The sequence below is a fragment of the Branchiostoma belcheri genome, unplaced genomic scaffold, assembly GCF_001625305.1.
Source record: "Branchiostoma belcheri isolate BF01 breed outbred unplaced genomic scaffold, Haploidv18h27 scaffold54, whole genome shotgun sequence".
NCBI classification, from domain to species: Eukaryota; Metazoa; Chordata; class Leptocardii; order Amphioxiformes; family Branchiostomatidae; genus Branchiostoma; species Branchiostoma belcheri.
The window spans coordinates 931769-955985 of record NW_017804176.1 but is presented as its reverse complement, the minus strand read 5'-3'; the positions used below and the strand labels follow the sequence as shown (position 1 = coordinate 955985).

The window sequence follows — 24217 nt, the reverse complement described above, 5'->3', positions numbered from 1 at the left end:
CAGGCTATTAAACAACGCGGCTTCAGCACGGCGGAAACGGTCTCCGCGGCGTGCTATAATCACAATCTGCACAAATGCTCGCGTAAATCTTGCCACTTTCCACAAAGCTGCATTCGTGGTGCAAAGTGTTTATGGTAATGTGTATAGACTACCTACTAGCAGTAGCGAATGATGCGGCATCCATAAAATCTAGTGAACAGTAGAAAAGTTTCGGATTGGTAGTAAGTTGTTCTCGTGGCCCAAGTAGCAAAACAAACACTGCGAAACAAAGACGTAGGTCCCGTGCCGAGTTAGGGGCTCAATCATCATAAGAAATGCCGCTTTGTTTTGGAATGACGAAAAAAGTGTTCCTGTGGCAATGACCAATGTGGCTGGGCATTATCTATACAGTATGCTGATGATGATTCTGAATATGTTAACGCTGATGTTACAGGACGTTTCCGTACCGTTTGATTTCCTGCAGAAGAGCCAGCCCCTCCTCAGCCCCAGACACAGAATCCCGATCGTCACCAGCAGAATCCCCGTCGCCACAGACACGATAATAGCGGCAATCAGAACCCACTTGGATCCTGCAGAAGGAGAGAAAAACAGCCAGATTATAGCTGTGTTATCCTGCATGTACGTGCCGACTACTGTGTTTGACATTATAACGTAATTAAGCAGTTTGAGCAGTTTCACATCGGCGTCTGCAAAATCCATAGTCAACGTTATAGCAGTAATTTCACGGACTTTGTGACTAGATAGTTTACTGCCTTCCCATTATATGGCTAGCTTTAGATAACTCCCAAAACGCAAGAATACGTATGGCATATGGGTAGGAAATAAAATATTATTGAATCCAAGAACACAAGAGTGTAATTTAAATGTATATGGCGTTGTCACGAACTTTGTGTTTCTCTACCTACCCTACCGTCATTACTAACACGTTGATAATTACATCCTGACTTGCCTTAAGCGTTTATTAATGAAGAGAAGATCCCCATGGCCATGTTCGACAGCTACAGTATTACACGAAGTGTCACGGCGTTATTTGACAACCTTGCTGACTTTTTGACCGCATCTCCCCGCAGCTCCCAGCTATGACGTGGTTGACCTCCCCGGTATGTCCACCCTATGCATCAGCTCGGCCGGGATACAGATACATTAAACAGAAACCAAACTAAGGGCGCCCCGAACACGATTACTTCTCCGTGACAAACACCTGTGCATGATGTTTCTAATGGATTACTCAGCCCTCCGTAGCCGGTATCCATTTGCACCCGCCTTTAGGCCGCTCCATCACGCCGACAGGCCGCTGGCTATCTAGGTCTATTATCAGGGTAGATACGGAGCGCAGCACATCAGCGCGAGCGTTCCGACTGACATCAAAGTCATATGAAAAAGCTGTCTGGCAGTTCTACTTCACACTTTTCATTTCGGATTCCTGTTAAGCTGAAGCGAAAATATTCATTCCCTCGCTTGTGAAGTCTCCTGAGGTAGAGGCATTGGCAAGATTCTGCAACTAAAGCAACTGGGCTTCTAAACTTTAAACCGTCTTCATTCGGCGCCGGTATGCACCACCTTAGCTAAGACCCAAAGCATTACTTTAATCTTGATCTCTGCCCTGACCTTTGACAGTGACTCTGAGGCTGTTCATGACCCTCGATCCTACTACTCTGACCGAACATGTTGGTGGGCCTGTAGATGAAGTATTCAATGTACCAGGCGTTAACATGCCTTTTACATGGGACATATTCTCTATCCTGGACGAAATGACTCAATATTTGATCCTGGCCCTCACCTATGACCCTGACCTTTGACCCGGAACCTGACCTGAACATGTTAGTTTGCCTGCAGATGACGTATTCGGTGTATCAGGCGTTTATAGACCTTATATAGTCGACAATAACCCCCGTAATGACCCCTGGCTTTTGATCTTGACCCTCACCTACGACCTGACCCTTACCTTTGACCCTGACCCTGAAGTCCTCCTGGTCTGACCCGAACATGTTGGTGGCCTTGCAGGTGTAGTCCCCGGAGTGCCAGGCGTAGGCAGCGTCTATAGACAGGACGCTCCGTATCCTGTCCGTGACGACAGTGGTGACGGTGACGTCGCCGCTCTTGCCGCCGTGGTAGCGGGTCTCCTCGCCGTCGGGCCCGCGGAACGTCCAGACCAGGCTGTCCGGCGGCGGGTCGGCCGCGATGGTGCAGGTCAGCCGGATGGAGTCCCCGCCCGCCAGGGATGTGGTGGACGGATCGCTCAGGACGTCGGGTCTGCCTTAGGTATAAACACACGATGGGAAGTATTCGGCACAACATGTGGATAGATATGGAAAGTTCATGTAGAAGAAGTCAAACACCCCAATAGCTTGACAAGAATAGTATAGTATAGCATAATATAATAGTCCCATGTTCCCCTTTCCTGTTTTCTGTATCACATATCCACTCTTTATCTTCTATAAGTTATTATTAGTTTTAAGTAGAGATAGAAAGTTAGATTAGTAGACTGTAGAACTCCATGTTAGCATATAGTTTTATACCACTGCATTCTGTACTCATTGTTCTTGCCAACGTCTGTTTGCAATAATCCCTCGGGCATGAACTTGCAATAAAGAACTCATATGTACAAGTTCCTACCCGAAGGCTAAGTGCAAACACGTGGACATGTATGGTTAAGATACGTGTGATAGAATCATATTAAGTAACATCCGTATGGCAAGGACTTATTCTCACAGTAAAGTAATCTAAATACATTTCAGAAAATACGTCATTCAAATGCAATATGGAAATATAGAAACAAATATCGAAATGACAAACTATTTCAATAACTTTAAGTAAAACATACAACGGGATATCGTGATAAAGCAAGTAAAAATATAGAAATAGATATGATTGTTGCAAGAAATATTTTCAATCTCGCACAGACACCAAACATGTACCATTGGCAATTCACTACTAGCTACATGTGCGTATATGTACGCACATGAGACACATACATTGTATACGGCATTGTGCTTCATAAATTTAAGATAAACATCTAACGTTCTTCAAACTTCTTTATGTGTTTGTCCCAACCTCGTGTCGACATGATTTTCCTCTCCTGTCCAATAATTACGCAGGTTATTTACCATCCCATCAGACAACGCTTCTAGCGACTAATCGAAGTTAGGGTCTATCATAAAGAATGACATTCACGCTTTCGGCAACATGATTTAGCAGTTTGGTAATTATACACAAGGGTTGTCTCACCCTCTCTCCATCAATCATCGCTGTCCTAGTCATTACACCCTGATCATGTTAGTACGCAGGGGGAGGGGGGCATGGGACTGTACTGCTACAGCCGCTAAGAATCGGTACAAACGCTTTTATGTACCTCCCGTCTGCTGAAAGAATTTTAGAGGTCATAACTACTTATTTACAGTAAGAAATTTGTGCGGTATTGGGGGATTCTGATGGTTTTTTTGTCCCAGTACAGCTCGCAATGATTTTGTTACAAGTTCCAATATTCCTGTTTTATTGTACCAACTTGAGAAAGTCCACTGTGTGTGCTTTAGACCGGACCATTGTTGAGTTGGACTTCATGTCACTTCTTCCGACTGTTTGATTGGTGGGCTGGAGGTATTGTGGGAGCACATGATGCATGAGCACACAGATGTTAGATCCCCGCGTTAGACGACGAATCACCAGGGCCGTACCTGGGGGTCACCTCTGTCATTTCCGTCGCTCAGACTGGCGGGAACAGAGGGATTAGGGAGCCCCTTCCTCAACAGAAGGTCCCACTTACGGGCTTACCGACCCTCCAATTGCTGGAGAGGCCACGGAAAATACGTTTTCGCACCGTCTCACTAGAGCCATTCATCCACAGGTTCCTGGCCTGCCAAAGTGACATCGGAGAGCTATAAAAGTTTTGTTTTATAACAACTCTTTGTTGTAAGTACTACATCGGGAACGGAGGATACATTCGATTCTGTAGCCTTTCTACATTAGCTCCACATGGAGGTAGATGTGGATGTCAGGTGAAAGGAACTCACTGGAATTATTTAGATAAAAATGACGCACTAACATAAGGCAGCGGCGGATAAAGTGTCCATGACGTTATGAACGGGGTGCCTATCTGTACTGTATGACGTTGACCGATGATACGTACCTGTATGACATTGGCAGGTGAGGTGTACCTGTGACGTTGACAGATAAAGTGTACGTACTCGTGACGTTGATAAATGTAGCGCCTACCTATGACGTTGATGGACGTCTCCCTGTTTGCGTCGGGAAAACCGACGCTGGAGGCGACGCAGACGTAGCGTCCCTCCGCCTGGTAGGTGACGGGGGCGAGGGTGAGCGGGTTGTCGTACAGGCGGTGCGTGTCGTGCCGGAGCCAGCGCACCCGGGGCTGCGGCTTCCCGTCCGCCGTGCAGTCCTGCCGGAACACCTCCTGCCCGTACAGCACGCTCACTTCAGACTCGAAGCTGGGCTTGATCGATGGCGCGTCTGAGAACATCAGATTAATGTTTGGCCGATCAGACAATGACAGACTGATGCTTCAAACATTTTATGACTGTTAGATATCAGATATTTTGTGATACCTTTTTGGAAAAGTTTCAAGAGTTCCGCAAATTCATAAAATGAAATCATTATCATCATCATATTGGGCAGGTTGCCCGGAATAAGTCCACTCTCTCTTCCTCTCCAGACAACAATATAAGACATAATCCATATACGATTAGAAAAGAAACTGCCTTGATTGATGAGACGTCTGGTAATGACGTGAATTCAGTAAGCGTTTTTATTTCTTATTCTATTGGTTCGATTAACATACAGCTAATACCTTATAACTAGCCAAAGGCTATTGTTAAGTCTTTAAAGTTCACACTTATTCTGCCATTGCAATCAGTGCAGTGTCCTAATCGTAGGTGCTATAACGTGCTCGAGGTGTGCCTCTGCATGGTCCACTGCATGGACCCCTAGCTACCCATTGTCTCATCAGTAGGACTGTACTTGGAACTCCTGCAAGAGGCTGGGAGACCTTTCCTCGCGGGACTTTTGTCTCAGCGTGCCCTCTGAAGGACCGTAACCCCTGCAAACAGTGTGCAAATCCGGCTGGGAGCTGGTTTGATCGATGGGATGTCTGATAACCGCCGGGAATAAGCGTTATCGAGTTTTCGGGGCAGTTATGAGGGAACGGGTGAGCGGCGGGGAGAGTAATACGGCCAGGAGTATTAAATAATCCCGCTGTTGAGCCCGGCTATTTTTCAACGAGACGATTCATCAATAGAGCCGACCACAAGCCCTGCGATGACGTGATTACATACATGCCAGCAGAGATGACAAACTGCGGGGGAAGAGCCGCCATTTATCTGTACTTCATTCCAGCGTTACGACTCTATCACGTACTGCACGACAACTGATTAACACCGTTAGAGATATGATGTCGGAGAGAAGCATTGCCGTGTGAACAGGAGATATAAGGCATACCCGCGGATTGATATGAACCGTAACTCACCAACCATTTCATGCTGATTACGACTGGCAGAAATCCATGCATGATAAAGGATCATCACTATTTGCCGTAAAGATAATAATGAAATTTGACGTTCCCTCAATTTTGGATATGGACTGCCATGCGCCGTAATAGTCAAATAGTTCTTTGAGATGATTCTAAAACTAGGAGATGGCAACAAAAAGCATTGGTAGTTGAAGTCGATATACAATTTCCTCGCACATTGATACGAACTACTAGGACCACTCCCAGAGTACAACCAAATGACTTATGCCTTCAGAGAGGCAGTATGAGAGAGGGGCAATGTTTGTGTTGTAAACACAACAATTTTGTACATACTTTTCATGTAAACGCAAAATACACTGATATTCCTCCGTACTTTAAATTATAGATTTAATTGCCATAACGTCATAGATCACCGTGCATAGATCCAATATGAAGGAAAGCCGCTGTCTTCCTTGAATTTTGTCAACACACGTTGTATAAATTTGCTTTTCATTTTTTGGTAGGAGCCACGATTATAACACATAGATGATGTCAGACTGATCAGCGCCATTACATATCAAATATTTCATAATAAAAAGCATAGTTATTTTAGTGAACATAATAATATACGGTCTCCTTATATATTAACATTAACCATATCACCCCATGGAGTTCTGTTATCTGATTCACGGCATCAGAGCTCCTGTGTGAGAGAGAACCTGGATTTGTGATTTGAACAGATGATGTACGACATTCCCGTGAATCGTTATTCACCCTGTACTTGGTACTGATTACGAAACGCAGAGATCTGACTTGTAAAGCCGTCATTATCTGAACCAAACACAAGATATACAGCTGCCTCTCGTATCTAGCCTCCTGTGCAGGCCTCCGGGCGGGTTGGAGTTTTCATACTGCGTTTTGTACAGACGGCGGGTATACAAACCTTCTCTGGGCGGCTGGTTGTAGGATGGCCGGCAAAAGAACGCGTTGACAAATTTCTACGAAACGCAGTATCAAAACTCCCACCCGCCCGAAGGCCTGCAGAGGAGGCTATCTGGTATCGACATCAACAGAGAAACAGCCATGAGAACTCACAGAGTACTTCTAACGTGGTGGTTCCGAATCCAGCCGGCTTGACGTCGTTGTCGGCCCGACACTGGAAGATGCCGGCGTCCGGTCTGGTCACTTTCGGGATGGCCAGGACTGATCCCCTGGAATGAAGACACACTGCGTGTTATTGTTAAGATAAGAATTATATATGCACATGTACGTGTCCCGTTTGAAAATATGTTTCATAAAAGAAAAAGATTCAGGGAAAAGAAAGACGATACAGCTGGTACGGAGAAGCCACACTCATACATTCAAGAATGTAGATGAGCAACTTTTAAACATTACGTGCCTGAAGTCATGAAAATGATTTAACAAATGATAGTTTCAAGTGTTTGGTGTTACTACATGTACAGCTCTGTAGCAAACCGACCGGGTGTACCTTCTAACCGCCCTAAGATTTACCTGTGCTGTGCACCATCTGGTAGCGAACCTCCGAACTTCCTCCACAGGACTTCAGCCCTGGGGTTGCTGTCCACCTCGCACGTCAGGTTAGCAGGGGCGCCCTCTACCGCCTGCACTACCGGCTCTGGCACAGTCACAACGGGGGAGTCTGCAAAACATGGAGATTCTATTTACTCACTACACATCGGTTCTGACGCTTGAAAACAGAACACATCAATAGATTTTGAGTAACCACATATCTCTGAACTCCACAGTGTGGTATGCATCTAGCCCGTAAAAAGGAAGAACATTAGGAGCGCTTGAAGAATGAAGTCGTTTGGAGAGCAAAATACTGCAAGACTACGCCACAAAATTACTTCCTGCCAAATGAGAACGTAACGCTTCCTGCCGGTAGAAAGTCAGGGCCGTCTGAGGGCGCTAACCGTATTTACGATACGGTGACTGATTACTAGTATATCGTTTTTGCGGACAGCAGACGGCTGGAGACATAAAAGTCCCCCTCAAGGAGCCGACTGGATCCTCCCGGATAACCGCGGGAACTTATGGTCTTAGGTACCTGAATAGCAACCAGCTGACTTATCAGGACACTACAGAGGCCAGTCACAAAGGCCATGTTGGGAACATGCTGGAACATGCCTTATTTGGCGCGAACCAGTTTAAAACCAATCAGGTTGCTTATTTACGAGCTTACTATATCTAGCCCGACGTAGTTTTCAGCCAATCAGCGGCCACCTTACAGAGAACTCACCACAGTTTGATCGTGCCGTTGTGGTCGTGATTTCAAGTGCAGGAAACGACGTTTTGCGGACTGCTCATTGGATAAAAGTGAAGAAGGCGTTTTCGGATTGGCTGAAAGCCGGGCTGGGCTAACGTCCAAACGCTGTCCTTTGCGGGCTGATTTACGTGTGGTAACTACACGGGAACGCCTAGAAGGGACGATGGTTATTGCCTGACCTTCCTGAACAACACCCGCTCTACAAACTTATCAACCGTCAGCAGGCGAGGACGCATGGCCAGGCCGGGTCCCGGGAGGGATGGTGTGCGGCGAGGCACAGGACAACTGACCTTCAACTCCGCGGTGCTTATTGAAGGCCACGGCGACATAACGGGGTGATTAAAGGTGCACACGCCTGCAAAAACCTCTCCGCGGTGCCCAATTATGCTGAAGGTCAGGAGAAATTGAGAGATATTTGTTTGGTTTTAATGCAGTCAGGGGATATTACGGACATATCAGCCACATACAGCTGCAAGCGGGAAAACGGCCGCCATTTTCTCTGGCCGCAGAAGTGTGTCTGTAAAACGGGACGTTTCCTGGTCTCACTTGTTGCAGCAGATAGGCCGGACAAAGTTGATGTCAAGAACGACTTTCAATTTGTATGAGTCGCTCCTTTTAACAGATAGCCAATAGCCAGCGAGGTGCAACGATACATATTAGCACGTATAAGGCCTCTATATAAAAGTATATCAACTGAAAAACGTATTCAATTGCCATTGAAGTTACAAAAATGTAAACATGTATACATACGTCTCAAGATGTTCTATTGCAAAATATTAATTGTGTTTACATTCTCGCATCACATGGGGTCCTCAGAAGATGTCAGCCATGTAATAGAGTTTGTGTGGTCTTCTCGTCTGGATAAAGGGCACAGTCGCTAGTTTGAATCTTGATCTTGCTCAAGATGCCCAACCTGACTTCTAATTTCAAATACGTTGTGTATTCGGGTACAAATAATCATAATAAAGTATGATAGCATATCTCCACCCACATAGTCACTTTCCCTTGTGCCACCCAGTTCCACCTATATACCTTTACAGAGCAGACCCACGCACGTCGAATGCCCATCCCATCTCTTCATGACTTCCAGTAACTGTCAATATTGGGTGCGCGGCTGTGCGTTATAATGGCGGATTTTGCAGTAAGACCATAGGACATCCATTTCAAGGATATTGACAAGTACCATTTGCGGAGCCTCAAGGATGCTTACGACACATCTAAAAGTCACACGCAGTAAAATTAATGACGGCCATTTGTTGCTGCCATTTTACCGCGAGACAACAAATTTCGCACCTCACTAAACATTACACAGCGAAGACCTATCTCCACTTTGCTCTGATGTATGTGCATTTTTGCGGTGCAATCATTTTTGGGAGGCAGAAGTGCGGCGGCTTCAGGGGCTTCCGATATAGATCTGACAATGAGCAACGGGTGTGTGGATGTGCTAAAGCTGCATTCTTTACGCAGATGCAGATATACACAGATATATGGAGATACACACAGATACTGTCAAGAAAGGCTGATGGTTATGGTGTAGATTAAAGCGACAATGAGACACAAGAGTTATTTTGCTGCCAGTTCGCTACAGAGGCCGCAGTTGTATGGCTTTAGCTCTGGTGCATTTGTTCAGGACATTCATCTGACCAGGTCACTAACCGCTAGTGTTGGAACGTTTTCTTGAATCATGTTCCTATTAACAACACTTGCTGATATCTATCTATAATTGCTGTCTGTTTGCCGTTTCGCACAGTTTGATGCACGGAGAATCTGCAGTTCTGTCGTGATTGCTTTTGTAAAAGTGATGAGGACATTCTTCAGGGCAGATGGCAAACAAAAGATGTTGAAGCAGCAAGTACTTCTTCCTACTAAGCAAACAATACCGACTCGCAGATATGCATCTATGAATGTTTCGCAGGTTGCCCTTCCATGAAACATCACGAATAAGAATGAAACCATTGATTTTTGTAACAGGCGATGCTGAGAGTAAGCGACGTGGAAATAGCTCTGCTTCCAACCGTTACACCAGATCTGGCAATCGAATGAGAACCTAGTGGATAGAACTGGATCGAATTCCATTTGGAACTCAAAACTGCGCGGACTAACTGGAGCAATACGATAAATCGTTGACGTCACTGCCATACCTATCTTGAAAGTTTAGTGGACGTTTGATTTCTGGAGCTAACTCTCATATTGGGGAGATCTGTCATCTGACGTCATTCATCAGCAATGGGGGCCCCAAGACGAGGGGGCTTTGGGTGGTGGCTACGTGATAAACATGTAGTATTTATGACATGCTCCCTTCCGAAAATGCCTGGAATCTACCGCATAGCACATTCATCGCGTACATTCTAGAATATTACTTATAACAAATGATTGATGTCGTTATTGCACCGTGATAATTGATCTATGAATGGTATTTTACTTTTGGACACGTATCTCCTTTAATTCCGGTTTTGCTCGTGATATAACGTGTGTTCGTTACAGACTGGTCACTTTGAATTTGGAAAGTCATATTCGAGGTTGCTAGATGTGCATGGGAAAAGCTCTACATTTGATATTATTGTAGATATTAAGTTTTACAAAGCATATCCATCCGTTTGCATTATGACTTGTTTCAATATCGCATCTTTGACGTTTAAAACATAAGTCAGAAGTTCCATATTAATGATGTCTGACATGTCCACCTTTTCTCACATGGCCATATTTTAGCTGCATTCATTGCACGTCATACTATGCGTTATATCATAAGACTCATATCCAGCCAGCCTATGGGCATACGTTCATATATATATATGGGGAATCTACCTGAAAGATCTTATTCTTTCCTTGTGGTGTCCATCTTGTTACATTTCTCAGAACTCACCACGGTGAGAGTTAAATGTCAGGTCCTACCGCTTTCGTAACCGAACTGCAACTAATTCCGAGGTCACATTTCCGATATAAAGGAGCAGAAAATACACAAAAAGAAACGTTTTAGAAACTAATCATGAGTACTACTTGTGTTATATTCTTGATATGACTTGTTAATGTTTCGTTGATGTAGACAGCCCGGCCGGGCCCCGGTTTGAAAATGTGACCTCAGCACAAAGTCCCGTCTTGCCTTGGCATTCTAAAGCCATTCACCCCTGATCTGAAAGGTTCCAGCACATAAGACATGATGTACCACGCTACGCAGAATGCCCCTGGTCGTAGATAAGGTCCTTACGAAACCATTAAGGCGATAAGGAGCTCTCCTTCAAACAATGTCTTATCGTCGCCATCATTTATCTTACTTAATGTTCCTGGTTAAGTAATTTTCAAACCTGCAGGGCACATTAGCCCGGATCTGATGTCGACAATGGCCGATTGGATCTGCCAACTGACCAGATTATCGGTCTGCCCTGAGGTTCACCATTAATCATTCACATCCAGGGAGTCAAACTTGGCTCTACATAAGACAGTGGGATTAAAGGGACTTGTGGGAAAGAGGCCAAGGGAACGATCACTATCACAACAAGGAATCGAAGATTTTACACCCCCGGCAGCAGGTGGACTGACACACGGATGGTTATGTGCCGTTATTCCCAACCAAACAACTATATGTAATTAACCAACCAACCAACCAACCAACCAACCAACCAACCAACCAACCAACCAACCAATCAAAGCAACAGAAATAAAACATTGCCCAAACGAACGGACACAAATCATTAACCAGCTCTCACTCTTTTGTATGTATTTTGTACCATGTATGTGTAAAATGTGTGTATAGGAATTTAAATGATTTAAAACTGTTACACGTACATTGTTTGTCTGATCCTTACCTCTTCCCAAATGACGTCAATACGAGAAAAAAGCAGTCAGCAAGCCGTTTTGAGCTTCTCGTAAAATAAGACAGTTTCAAGCAAACAAACACAACAACAAAAACAACAACCAAATAACAAACAGGCAAACAAACAAGTAAACTCACATTGCACATGTATCTGCCTGTACGTGGCCCTGGGTGGGGCTATTTTCGGGAAGCCCTGGTCGGCCACACAGCTGATGTTGGCACCATTGTCCCACCTCGTCAGGAACGGGAGAACCAGGTCGGAAGACACCGTTTCGGATCTGTGACAAAAAACACGAAATTTATCATCATCCAATATCACTATTCTTCCCTAAAAACACGAAATTTATCATCATCCAATATCAGTATTCTTCCCTCAGTTTTGATATACGATGCAATATCTTAAGGTTCGGTACAGCAGTCAAATTCTCCTGATACTCATTTTGACAAGTTCGATCTTTTTTCCAACAGTAGGCAATAAACGACAATGTCCTTAGGACAGGAAAACTTTGCAGAAGTTTGTAAGATGGCAACACGAGTTAGAGTTCATCACGGCACAAAAACTAGACCTGATCTACGTCAATACTCTGTAGGTTTCTGTATGCAAGTTAAGTGCCACCGTGTTTTTTTTCTTCTAGAAGAATATATAGAAGTCCATTACTTAGTACCGGACTAAGCCTGGCTGCCGGCGTAGCTATAGTGGCTTAGATTTCAGGAACCAAGAGCTTACCTGTGCTGCACCCTGCTGACCGACCGTACCGGCGGCTGGCGCGTCGTGCCGTTGTACCAGACCAGCTTAGGCAGAGGCCGTCCTCCGCGGGACTGGCACGTGAGGACCAGGCCTTTCCCTTCGGTCCGCGGGGCGAGGGGGCCCGTGATCTTTGGCGACGCAGGCGGTGGCACTAGAAGAAGTGGGAAGAAACATGTATGTATGTAATGTGGTGAACATTGTGAGATTAATAAGGCCTGTTGGTGAATTGTACAGACATCCATCGCTATGGTCTCTTTAGACGGTTGCAAGGGTTGTATGCACAGGTAACTAAAGGTATATTGAAAAAGAATATTGAATTTGATCTGCGGTAATATTCTGTAAGTTTCTGTATGCTAGTGACACAGTTTTTTTTCCTAGACACATATAGAAGTCCATTCCTCAGTACCGACCTAAGCCTAGCTGCCGGCATAGGGGCTTACATTTCAGGAACCAAGAGCTTTGCGTGTATAAACCAGGTCATTTACTACTTGGTGTAGTTTACAGGTCCGCATATCTATGTGGGCCAAATGAGCTAGAATCAAAGTGGACATAAATAAACCAAAGGAAATGTTGCGCTGAAATACGACATTTGAGAAGAAATCCGTCACCTATTCTTGAAACGTTAACCTATATTTACTACGGGATACTAAGACATCGACAGTTTCCCCTTTAACCCGACGTTAAAACTAAACCCTTTATGACTTGATTGCCCATCTGGGATTGGCGCTTCGCAATTAAAAACGATTCGGATGTTTAAGAATGTGCTGACTGTGGAAGGCCATATGGCCCACATATTGACCATTCTTTATGTAGTCGTTTTCATTGAGTTCTATGAGCGCGCGGCCGCAGTCACCCGTGTGAAGTGAAAATCCGCCGCTAGCGAGCACCACAGGGCGCACCTGTTCCTTATAGATACAATAAAGACCGTTTAATGAATCCCGCGCGCCGGTTTAACTCCAAGACAAATCATACCGGCGCAGGGCTGCATCTCCTGGTAATTTTCCAAGCAATCTGGTCCGACTGTTATTGTCGGAGAGTTCCCGTCAATCGGGCAAAGTGGACAGGGGGGAGTCCGGAGTCGGGCAAATCTGGGATCCGGCCAACTTCACAACTGTTTGATGGGCGGATATAATAACTTTGTCGTCTCGGGCGTGGAGATTAATTACAGAAATTGATTGTTATAGTCGTGAGGAAGCCAGAGGGAATTCTGATGGAGTATTCCTCCCGCCCCGCGTAAAGAGACAATAAACGGGCGAGGAGCTGCAGCTATTCTTTCCTTCATAGTCGGAGCAGCAAATCTTTCAACATACTATTAGTTTCCGCTCTTCACGGTCTTCGTCTTGAACACTTAGATACAAAGCATAAGTTGAATGTCAGGTTGCTTTAGCTATCTTTTAACTGGGTTCTTTTGATAATTTTCTTTTCAATCAAGTCCAATCGTCAATCAGGTAAAGTGGACATGAGACCCGGGATGGACGGTCTAGGAAAGCTGGACGCCGGCCAAATTCACCATTTTGTGATGTGCATTTAGTGGCGACGGATATAATAACTATGTCGTCCCGAGCACCGAGATTAATTAGAAGAATCGATTGTTGCAGTCATAAGAGAACCACTGGGAATCTTAATGAAGGAATCGTTGGTCCTGTCTGTGTGTAAAGAGGGAATGAACAGCTAATGAACTGCACTAAAACTCCAGGTATTTTAACATCCTACCCTACCCTAACAGGAAGGTGAACTATTGACGCTGCTGTGTTCGTGATTGTGTAATTTCCGTTCCTTAATGACTGCGGAAGCACAACGTTTCTTGCCTTCACCTTTAAATTTTACTGTACTTGTTTGCTTTACCAAACGTCAAAGTTCAATTTGTGAGGAAGTTGGCTGCATTCAGACCCTTCATGTTTTGTTCGAATATTTTCAAATATTCATTGAAATTCTATGTATTTATTACTGTAACCTAAATGAGATTGAAGGCGAGAGTCATTTTATTGTGGACTGTACTCTATATAATAATGAAAGATTCTCTTCAATTGTATACAAGATTATTTCCCTAGCTAGTTTTAGATTTTTAAACAGAAAAGAAAATTCACATTCCTCATGAAACTCGATAATCGTCGTACTGCAAGCTCCACCTGTTCTTACATTTACAACTGTCTTAAGAAACGAGAAGAAGCAGAACCTGTACATATGTAGCTTTACTATAGATATATTTTAGTCTTACTGTAGATATATTTTAGGCTATTTGCCGTAACCTGTACTTAGTTCGCAATGAGCAAAAATGTACAATAAAGGTCTTTCATTCATTAACCTTGATTTAACTTCTTCAGAAAGCTGGCTGCATCCAGACCCTCTATGTTTGCATTTTTTGTGCTATATTTAAGTTCGAATATTTCACTGAAATTCTATGTAACATTGATTAAACTTCACGTGCTCCGAATTTTCCTGACAAATCGTTTCCAGGCGGTTCCTCCGTCCTACATCGTGCCGATATGCCGTCCTTCTTACCAGGACAATACTCGCCTTCATTCAACCGACTTATGATCAAATTCGTATTGATTTTCCGGAGCTGACTGGATTCGCTTCGCTACTTCGTCGTGACCTTCAGGCTTTCTGCTGATTATCTCCGTCGTGGAGCCCGTGTTTTCAGCCGGTTTGGCTGGCGTGTGGGTAGAATTTCTCCAGAAGTTAGAACGTTACGAACAAACTTTTCCTCTAACGATATGTGTTTGTTTGTACGTTTTAAAGGTCTTGGTCGAAAGTTGTGTGTAGAAACTTGGTCTTCTTACAAATCTGGTTTTAGGTGGAGACTTGTTTTACTTATTCATAGTTAATCGTTGTGAACTGGTCGTAAGCTAATTTAGCAATGTTTCAAGCTAGGCCAGCTTACCAAAAACTAGGTCACCTGGAACATACATGTTTCCTATCATAACCAATTTATTATCCGGTAACCACCAGAGATAAGGTGATGCATCGATACTCCCTGCGTTTCTATTATAGTTTGTGATCCGTTCTTTCACGTTTTATACACTCAGACATGCATTAGCAGGCTTTGTGATGGGTGCTCCCTAAGTGCAGTTACTGTTTTATTGCGTTCTTAACTCCTAAGTCTCTAGCTGTAGACATGTTTACACTGCCAATCGCGAGCGCTCATTATTCGCCGCCCGTCCCTGGTGTACGAGAGCAGCACTCTGCAAGGATCATTCCGTTTAGATAAGAGGGTGTATCCATCTATCAAATTCCTCGGCCAATCCATCTCGTGGTTATTGTAACGTCGCGAAAAATTGGATTATCTGATGGGTTTTCATTCGCTGCTGTAGGGTCCGACGCACCTGTACAAATGGATTAGTCTGAAACACTAGGGTCTGGTAAGACCCTAGTGTTTGTTGCTAACACAAGTGACCTCAAAATGCGGGTGCAGTTGACCCAGGTTCGGCCATGACACCAGGGCGCGCCCTTACTCTTATTGAAAAGTGTGCAGAATAGTAGTCGCCTAGTCGGTACTTAAACACATTGAGGAAATAAATCTTAACCCTTGCCTTATCTTGACTGAAAAAATAGAAGTGTCACGCGAGGATTCTGTTCGTTGCTAACACGGGTGACCTCAATGCGGCTGCAATTGCTCTAGGTGGGGCCATGACTCCCGGTGTCAAGCCATATACATGGTGCTGCCAAATACGTGACTCCGACACGACTTTGGGAGTTTCCAATATACCTGAGACAGGGGGTTGGAGGGGTTTGGTTGTGATTGAGAAGACAAGCTAACCTAACCTAACCTAACCTAACCTAAGCCCAATCGTAAGTCTAACCCTAACCCTAGCCCTGAACAATGATCCCAACTCTAACCCAAACCCTAGCCCTAAACACCTGGCCTATCACGAATGTGACAGCTCACGGATTTGGCCCAACACCGGGCGCGCCCTTCCACTTGTTGATAAGTGTGGAGAATAGTAGTCGGTTTAAAGGACGACAGCTTACAAATCCACGTCTAGACATAGAGATATTGTTTCAAGGGGAAAGGGGTGACCTTATCTCACAGTCTTGTGTGCATCTTGACCTTGAACCACCCAAGGTCAGGTCAGGAACAACCCGTAGCGGTCACGGATATTGAAGACGCCAGTCATGACTCACGTACTTGGGGAGGGCTCTAACTAAACTTCACGCAAAGTCAGCGCAGACAAGGCGTTAACAGTCAGCTGTGGTGACGCCCGATGGGAAACTTTATAGAGGTCATTACTGAATAATGAGAAGTCATAAGTCTCGCAGAAGGATGAGTTTGGATCAGAAAAGGAATTAAACTAACGTTAAAGAGTTGTACAATGAATCATGGATGTAGAGTAGTAAAGACAACTAATATCTCCCAGGAGAAATTTCCAAAAGGTGCTCAGGAAATTAATGCGGCAAGACGGAGTGGCTGACATGTTTCCTATATTTCACCGGCAAGCCTTCTCACGGGTAATCAGCCCATACCTCCTGTCCGTAAATCACGGGAGGAAGGAGCGAAACACTCGAGAGCCGGCCTCGCCGTTCCTCAGCCCCGGATAGAGTTTCATAAAGGGCAATATCTCAGCCATCATCTGACGGAGTGAGATGACGGATCCGCCCGGGGGGATGCCTGGAGAGGTCCCGGAGGCGGTGCCCTCCCGACCCGGGTATTTAGCATCAGGAAAGTTGGAAAACCCGAAGACAGGATATTGATTGATTCCCCTCGTTACGGAGCCGTGTAGTTTCCTTATTCGCCCCACCTCTAAGAAGGTCCTGGCCTAGATGCAGAAAAGGTCACCGCGTCTTTCTCAAGTCTGGAACAAAAGCTGGGCTCTCCGCATCAGTTTCGGCTGGACCGCTAGCTGTCAATCATTCGGAACAGATAAAAGGATTCTTACGACCTTTGTCCTTTAGACGAGGACTTCTTTATTTTATTTTCGAGATGATATGTAAGTAGCTAGCAATGGTCCTTCTTTGTCTGGCAATATCAGTGTAGGACAGGGTCGAGGCCCAGTGTATGGTGCTCTGAAACCAATTGCGTCTCTCAGGTAGGGGTAATACACTACGAAGAAGACTTTACGCAGTCGGTCTTTCGTTAAAGAAGAGCCAAATCTATGACAGTTTAAAGAGCCCAATACACTTGTCGAGTAAGGGTACACATCGGAGTACGACGGCTAAAACTAGTTCGTACGCTGAGACCAGTTATACGAGACAGTAGCCTGAGTTACACATCCTCTCGCTTCCTGGAGCTAATTGGTCCCTCCTCTATAGATCTAGGTCGGGTCGGGTGGGCCGCTAGGAACTATATTATACTAGACAGATACTTGCTGAGTTTTACACGACCAAAGTGACCACAATGTCAGGAATCGCCAAGCTCTTCTTTTCAACTAACTATAAAAAGTAGCTGTAATTTATGCACCTGTAAAAGTCGTGCTGACGGTTGCAGATTTGGCCCTCAAAAGATCCCATTTGGACGTATCGTCCGCGCATCGATGGACGGGAGCTTGTAAAACACTCGTATAATAGAGGTGAGGCCCAGATGTGTCTCTATTTAGGGGTCGTGGGAAGTAATGGCAGTACGTAATGCTTTGTAGATTGGTTGAAACACCCTTTGGAGGGAGCGAAGGACGCTGTGCAACAACCTTGGCTGTAACAACTCTTAAGAATAGAAGCAATGATACAAACACTACAGTGATAAGCTTGTTGAAGAAGTATACAAAGTCACCATCTCGTCTTTGGCGAATGATGGGCCATGGAATTCAGTAGAAGGGTGGAAAGCAAAATCTGTTTTTAATTTTGAACTTTTAACAGTAGTTTAGGGAATGGCTATTTTACGATTGAATGGTGTACGTACTGTCTTAACATACGCATGACGTATAAAAGGAAGCTAATTATTTTAAGGTTTAGCATTATCTGGACGTCACGTATAGGCTGAGAGATTAGCCCCAAATGTGGCGCTGCTCAAGAACACTCATATATATGGTGACCATGCAGCCCCTTTTGAACTCAGTTCTGCATTGCACTTGCAACATTGCATTACGCAACACCAGTTACCATGGTGACAGACGTCTGGTCCTGGTCATTGACCTTAATTGTTTGGAACGGAAGAAGAAGAGGAAGAAACTGAGCAAAAACAATACTTTTTACTTAGGTAAACATAATTTAACACCTACTACCTGATGGGGTGGAATTCTCACCGATAATCTTCAGCTCGATGTCCTTGGTCTCCCTGACGGAGAAGACACTGCAGCGGTAGTTGCCCTCGTCCTCCTGCCGGGTGTCCTGGATGTACAGGTTGTACTCTCCCCTCTGCGCGTTCCCCACGATGGAGTAGCGGGAGAACTCGGGCGCCACCAGGCTGCCTGCCGAGATGTGGTACAGCTTGGCCTCGGAGGACGGGTTGTACCAGTGCCAGTTGACGACATCTCCCGGAGATAGCCCGCTGAAGGAGCAGTACAGGGTGACGGGCTGACCCAGCAGCGTGGCCGTGTCCTGTGGGTACTGTCGGTACGCGGCGCCTTGGACTGTGAAGAAGACATAAGAACAGATAACTTTGACCCGTACCTATAGCCCCTAATTACAATATCTGAGCAAGATCCAGCCGAAAGGACATTCACAGTGCAAATAAGTGGCGTTGCCATGTCCTGGGGGTATTATGATACGCGTACGCAGTACCATGTACTATGAAGAGAAGAAAAGAACAGATAGTATCGACTCTTAATAATGACCCTTGTGCCTATTTCTATGCCAGAGGCAGATTTCTAAAGAATCAGCTCAGGTTGACGGTCTGTAGGTATTGTCGATACTCATCGCCGTGTACTGTCAAGAGGAAACAAGAATGGGTACCTCTGACCCTCAGCTATGACCCTTAGCCCACATCCCTAACAGCAGACAAGCCGCTGGATGAGTAGTATAGTGTGGTGAGATTGCCGCGCGTTGACCTGACTATAGCACCATCGTCACCCGATACCTGTAAGATTTGATTTCAGTCTTCAATGGGCCCTTATACCACCATTGGAGCTCTGTATACCTTTAAATTGGTTTAATACGATTAGTATCATTGTACACAGGTCAAATATAGAATGGCACTGCCAATGTGTGTAGGTTAGCCTATCTTTGATATGACGGATTAACCTTTTCTGTTACGACTGACATAAATATACCATTATAGGAAAATGTTCTCCTGGAAATGACATTCGCAACGACGTTGTACATCAACAAGTAACACGTGGAGATACACGGTATACAATACGATTCCCCTGAAATTTGGAAAATGGCTTTCCGAATTCCGGGCGACCATTGCTGGAGGAATCTTGGCCGTACATTGGCCATTCGGCGAGCCATTTCCTCCAGAAGCGTTCCCGTAGTGGCAGTTTCCATCGCCCGCACGCCAACCTTGACTAATCAGCGCCGCAGCACTCCCCACGCCGACAGGAAACCGCGCTGATTCCCTGTGATGTCGGGGCAGGATTGACGTTAACGGTCTTTGTGCCATTCTCGGCCAGGCCGCCGCGATGTTTCTCACATTGTGGGGCTCCCGGGATGACGTTTTCTTCTTGCCGGGCGGCGTGAGTGGACATTTGGGGTTAGAACCCCATTTGCAGAAACGGCGAAGTGTGGTTACAGGAGGCAATATTCCGGCAAATGTCTTACAGTGGACGTTACGCTCCCGTCGTCTTCTCTTATCTACAGCAAAGTAGCCATAACTTCCGCTGGTGTGAGAGCTTTCTGAGTGGGAGAGCGCACGAGCGCGATGTTATGCATAGGAAGCCCCAGGCATACTACACACTATTCTCTAGTTCAATAGATCTAAAAGGTTACATTTTGTTCCAACACAGTATATATAGTCGACAAAACTTCAAAACTTCGCTCCAGTCCCCGTCTGCAGGATGTCTTTTAACTTCTGTAACATTACCGTACATAGGCAGCCGACGCTAATCTCCAAGCAGACGTTTGCACATATGCTTAATACCATACCATATACATGTACTGCTGCCTGTCAGAAATACGGAGCATGCAAAGCTTCACTAATCTGCAACACCTGCTTGGCGATTACTGTAATCCACTTGGTCTTCGCGGTTGCAAAATGTCACGGTCTGAGAAAAATAGGCATGTTTACGGAACTTAACGGTGGCGCCTAGTGTAGGGAGAGGATGAAAGATAATGATTTGATAACGGTAATGATAGGCTCACGGCAGAGAAGTGAACATGAGAACAGTGAAAAAGTCAGGGATTACAGTAATGTGACGCCGTTAGTGTACCAGGAGGCCTTATTATCTAGATTTCACAAGCTCTGTAATCCTTTCTAAACTGACCCGTTACAGTTAATTCCACGCGGACTGAGATGAATGACGTTGCGTAACGTAATACTTTGGGTGTCTGCACCCGTCCTCCTCCTAAACTTCTCCAGAATACATCACTGGTGTCAGGACCGAAGGTTAGCCAGTCTAAGTTGGGACCTGCTGACCAGTGTTCCAGACCGGTGCGTGCATGCACACATCTGTCACGGGCAGGTCCCGGCTGCACGCCTGAACGCGTCCCTCTAATCTCGTGTTGGCAATGAGACCGTTTAATTTCACATTCCAATGAACCCGAGTAATTAATGAACCACGTGCATCTGTTGCTTGATGAAATATTCAAGGACGTCATATCTACAGAGTTTGATTCATGTGCCGTATTTACAGTTATCGGATTCCACATATGACTTCTCCGTACCCTCCCCCGGGTCGCTCTTAGTATTCCTGAGTTTCCAACAGTCCCGTTCATCCTAATCTCCGAGCGCGCCGTGATCCCGGCTGTAACCGTGGTCGATGGGAGTAAGATATAGGCAGGTTCAGCGCCGAAATCCGCCAATGAATACTTAAAGGTACAGATTACGGCCCGGACATGGGAAATATTCCGTCAGGGGCAGAGACACGTCAAGAAATAACCAATTGATAAAACGGGACCGAGGAAAGGTTGGATCATCCCATTCCCCGTGCGGTGTCCTGTACTTAGGCGGATTGATTTAAGCTGCCCGATGTATAATGTACGACCTTTCTGCGTACCGAGTCGCGCTGCATGCCAAGTACAAAAGGGGGCGGGGACGGGGGAATAGATTAAACTCCGCCATTTCACCTGCGTATCTGCAGCGAGAGTCCGGCCAGGCAATATAATTTTCCGCATGGACACAGCCAACTTCAGAAACACCATTTTATGCACTAAAGGATTGATGCCCCCGGGAACAATTACCCCCAACACGGGTACGGCCATCAATTCAGGAGCTTCACCGAACCGGCGGCTTTAGCGACACTATTACCACCACTATCCGGCAATTCGAACCGGTAATTCCTTTTTTATTACCAATACATACATACAAATGTGTCGTTCAAAGGCATAATAGATATCAAAGCCGGTTCCATGCATGTCAGAGGCGGAGGAAATTCGATCCGTCATGGTAAGAGATCTCGTGTCAGGATCTCATTAATGCGAGAGTGAAAGTGAACCCGGGGTGAAAGTCACCAGGTGTTGATGAAGCACGCTCCACACAATCGCCATGACTGCGACTCGCGCGACCCGGAACGTTAGCGCGGAACGGATTTCTAACTGCCCGTGAACTAGATGAGCATGCTCTAATACTGCTTTAAAATCTTTGTATGAATATTCAAAGTCAAGAACACACTTCTAAATCAAGAAACAGAACACACTTCTAACTACCACCTATTTATCATAAGCATATTACAATGATAACGTTTCGATCTTGCAAGAATATTTGGCAATTTCAACACTCAAAAATACTATGATTTGTACAAATGACCGATTATTAAGTTTGTTAGTCCCGTTTCTTGTTCAAAACGTTAGTAACGAATAGATGCAGCTAAATGTCAATGTGCCGAGGTGAAAATAGTCGTATTACGTTCGCCCTTGGGACAATATTTAAACCGTTTCCTTCAATAACGATTGGAAACCGCCCGGCACTTACGTAATACCTCGGGCAGCATAAACCTTGTAGTTTACACCACGTCTTCTTTAACACCCCTTTCGGTGTAGTGGTAGGAGGAAGGGTAGTAAACCCTGGCTGTATAAAGCATGCACACAAAAAAAGCGGATGGAACAGCAACTAAACTGAAAACATTTCGACTGCACAGAGGGGCCCACGGGTTGAAGTAGCGAAACGAGCGACCAGATTATCCAATTTACGGTGCCCAGAAGTTCGTTAAGCACGCATACAGACTAGTTTGCACAGTCTTTAAATTCCCAAATGCATATTGCATTCCTGTATTTTTGTAGTTTGCTACCCACTGATGAACGTACTAACGATGCTGTAGCTAGTAAAATAGACTTTGAAACCGTGTAATGGACCACAGAAATGTCCATTTGCATTACTCTTCCAAGAGTCATTTTCCCAGTCATTCACGTTGCCAAATGCCCGTTCCATTCCAAGGCATTTACCAGTCCATCTACCAGCAGAACCCTCCACAACATCCAATAGAAATTTCACAGCAGCTCATTCAACACAAAATGTGCTCGTGGCAATCTTTAAGAAAACGTTAGCCGTGGAAGTGACTAATTGTGTAGCTGACCGGCGGGATTAGAAGTGTCACTCACCTTTCAGCACCAGGGACAGGGACACCTCCACCGCCACGGCGAGAACGTGGAGAGCAGCCATAAGTGCGGGCCTGTCAGCCACGGAAGCGCACCTTTCAGCGGGAGAACGTTGTGTAATGAGCCCGGTTGCTTCAGGAGCAGCGCGTGGGTTTCCCCCAGCCACGTTCAGTCGGCGCTGATTTGCCGGGCACTCCGATCGATCAGCGCCTTTGTTGTCAGGGGCTTCGATCTACTCAGCCACACACGTTCAATTAGATCAGGCAGTTAGCGCGTCCGCCGAGGGAGCTGCGAAAAAGTTACTTACATCAACAAACGCCCGGCGAATCTGCCGGAAGATGCACGGAAGGTCGTTAGTACGGCCCCTGGAAGAATGTGCACTCACGTCCGCCTGCTCGGGGGAATGGAAGTGTTTTTCTCTTTCGATCCAGTTTTAGCTTACTGAAAATCTACTCCTACACCGGTGTTAACAAGAAGGAAAATTTCTATATATAGCATACTCAGATTCGATATACCTGAGAAACTTCTGTGGCTATTTTCGACATGAGCAATAAACAATGGAGCACGACTTAACGTCCCGTCCTGCAAACCTTTCCAGCAGCATGCCAGTCGGGTGGGTAACAACAGTCAGGGGTCGACGCCCAGCCCTCCGGTCCATGGGCAGGGTCGCTAGACACTGGTCCACGCGCGCCTCAGGCACCATCCTCAGATAGGCAGGCGCTTCCATTCAACAGAAGCAGCAGGAATTACCAACTCCCGGTGAACACCGCCTGACGAGTGATCATATCGGTCCCCGGACTGCCGGCCGACTGAAATAGCTCCCCCGGATTAGCATATTCCACTCACGCTAGCTTCAAATTACCCATTATGTTTTGCGGTTTTGCCCGACATCCCGGTACAGAGTGTTGAGACCGTTTGAAGACTGTTCGTGAGAAAGATTTAATATGTTTCCAGACGACACACGTCAGCCTCATGCTCATGCCTTCAAACTTCCCGTCATGCTCTTCACGTAATGAATACCCGCCGAATATCGCCGGGCGCCACGTTTCCGTTTGAAAGTTGCAACCGATGAACATGTCGATAAATTGTAAGGTTAAACGCGCCGCTCTACTACACACACAAATAGACAACAATGCCGAGTCGTAAGTCTTCCTCGGTGGGCAATATTTCAACCTCTTAAGCAAACACCGGTTCTTACAAGAGGTGACTTGGCCTTATTTAGTATCAGGACGGTATAATTCATAATCATGTCCCAAATGCCATTGAATTTCAAGTTGCTTATGGCGGAAATGTCAATAAATGTAAAGGTTCAATAGAACGTTCTTAACAATGCTTAAGTCGTAAGTC

The 24217-nt window shown here is 45.5% G+C and overlaps 1 protein-coding gene across 1 annotated transcript in view; it reads right to left on the bottom strand.

Moving 5' to 3' along the window:
* LOC109481066 (kin of IRRE-like protein 2) overlaps nt 1-23850 on the bottom strand; it is a 28887-nt gene extending 5037 nt beyond the window's left edge. The window contains 12 exon segments of the mRNA XM_019783538.1: nt 447-569; nt 1946-2257; nt 4213-4467; nt 6557-6672; nt 6974-7121; nt 11698-11837; nt 12287-12458; nt 18484-18837; nt 22874-22965; nt 23717-23773; nt 23775-23823; nt 23826-23850. Coding sequence (XP_019639097.1) covers nt 447-569; nt 1946-2257; nt 4213-4467; nt 6557-6672; nt 6974-7121; nt 11698-11837; nt 12287-12458; nt 18484-18837; nt 22874-22965; nt 23717-23773; nt 23775-23823; nt 23826-23850 — 1843 coding nt within the window.
* Between the last annotated feature and the right edge of the window lie 367 nt (nt 23851-24217).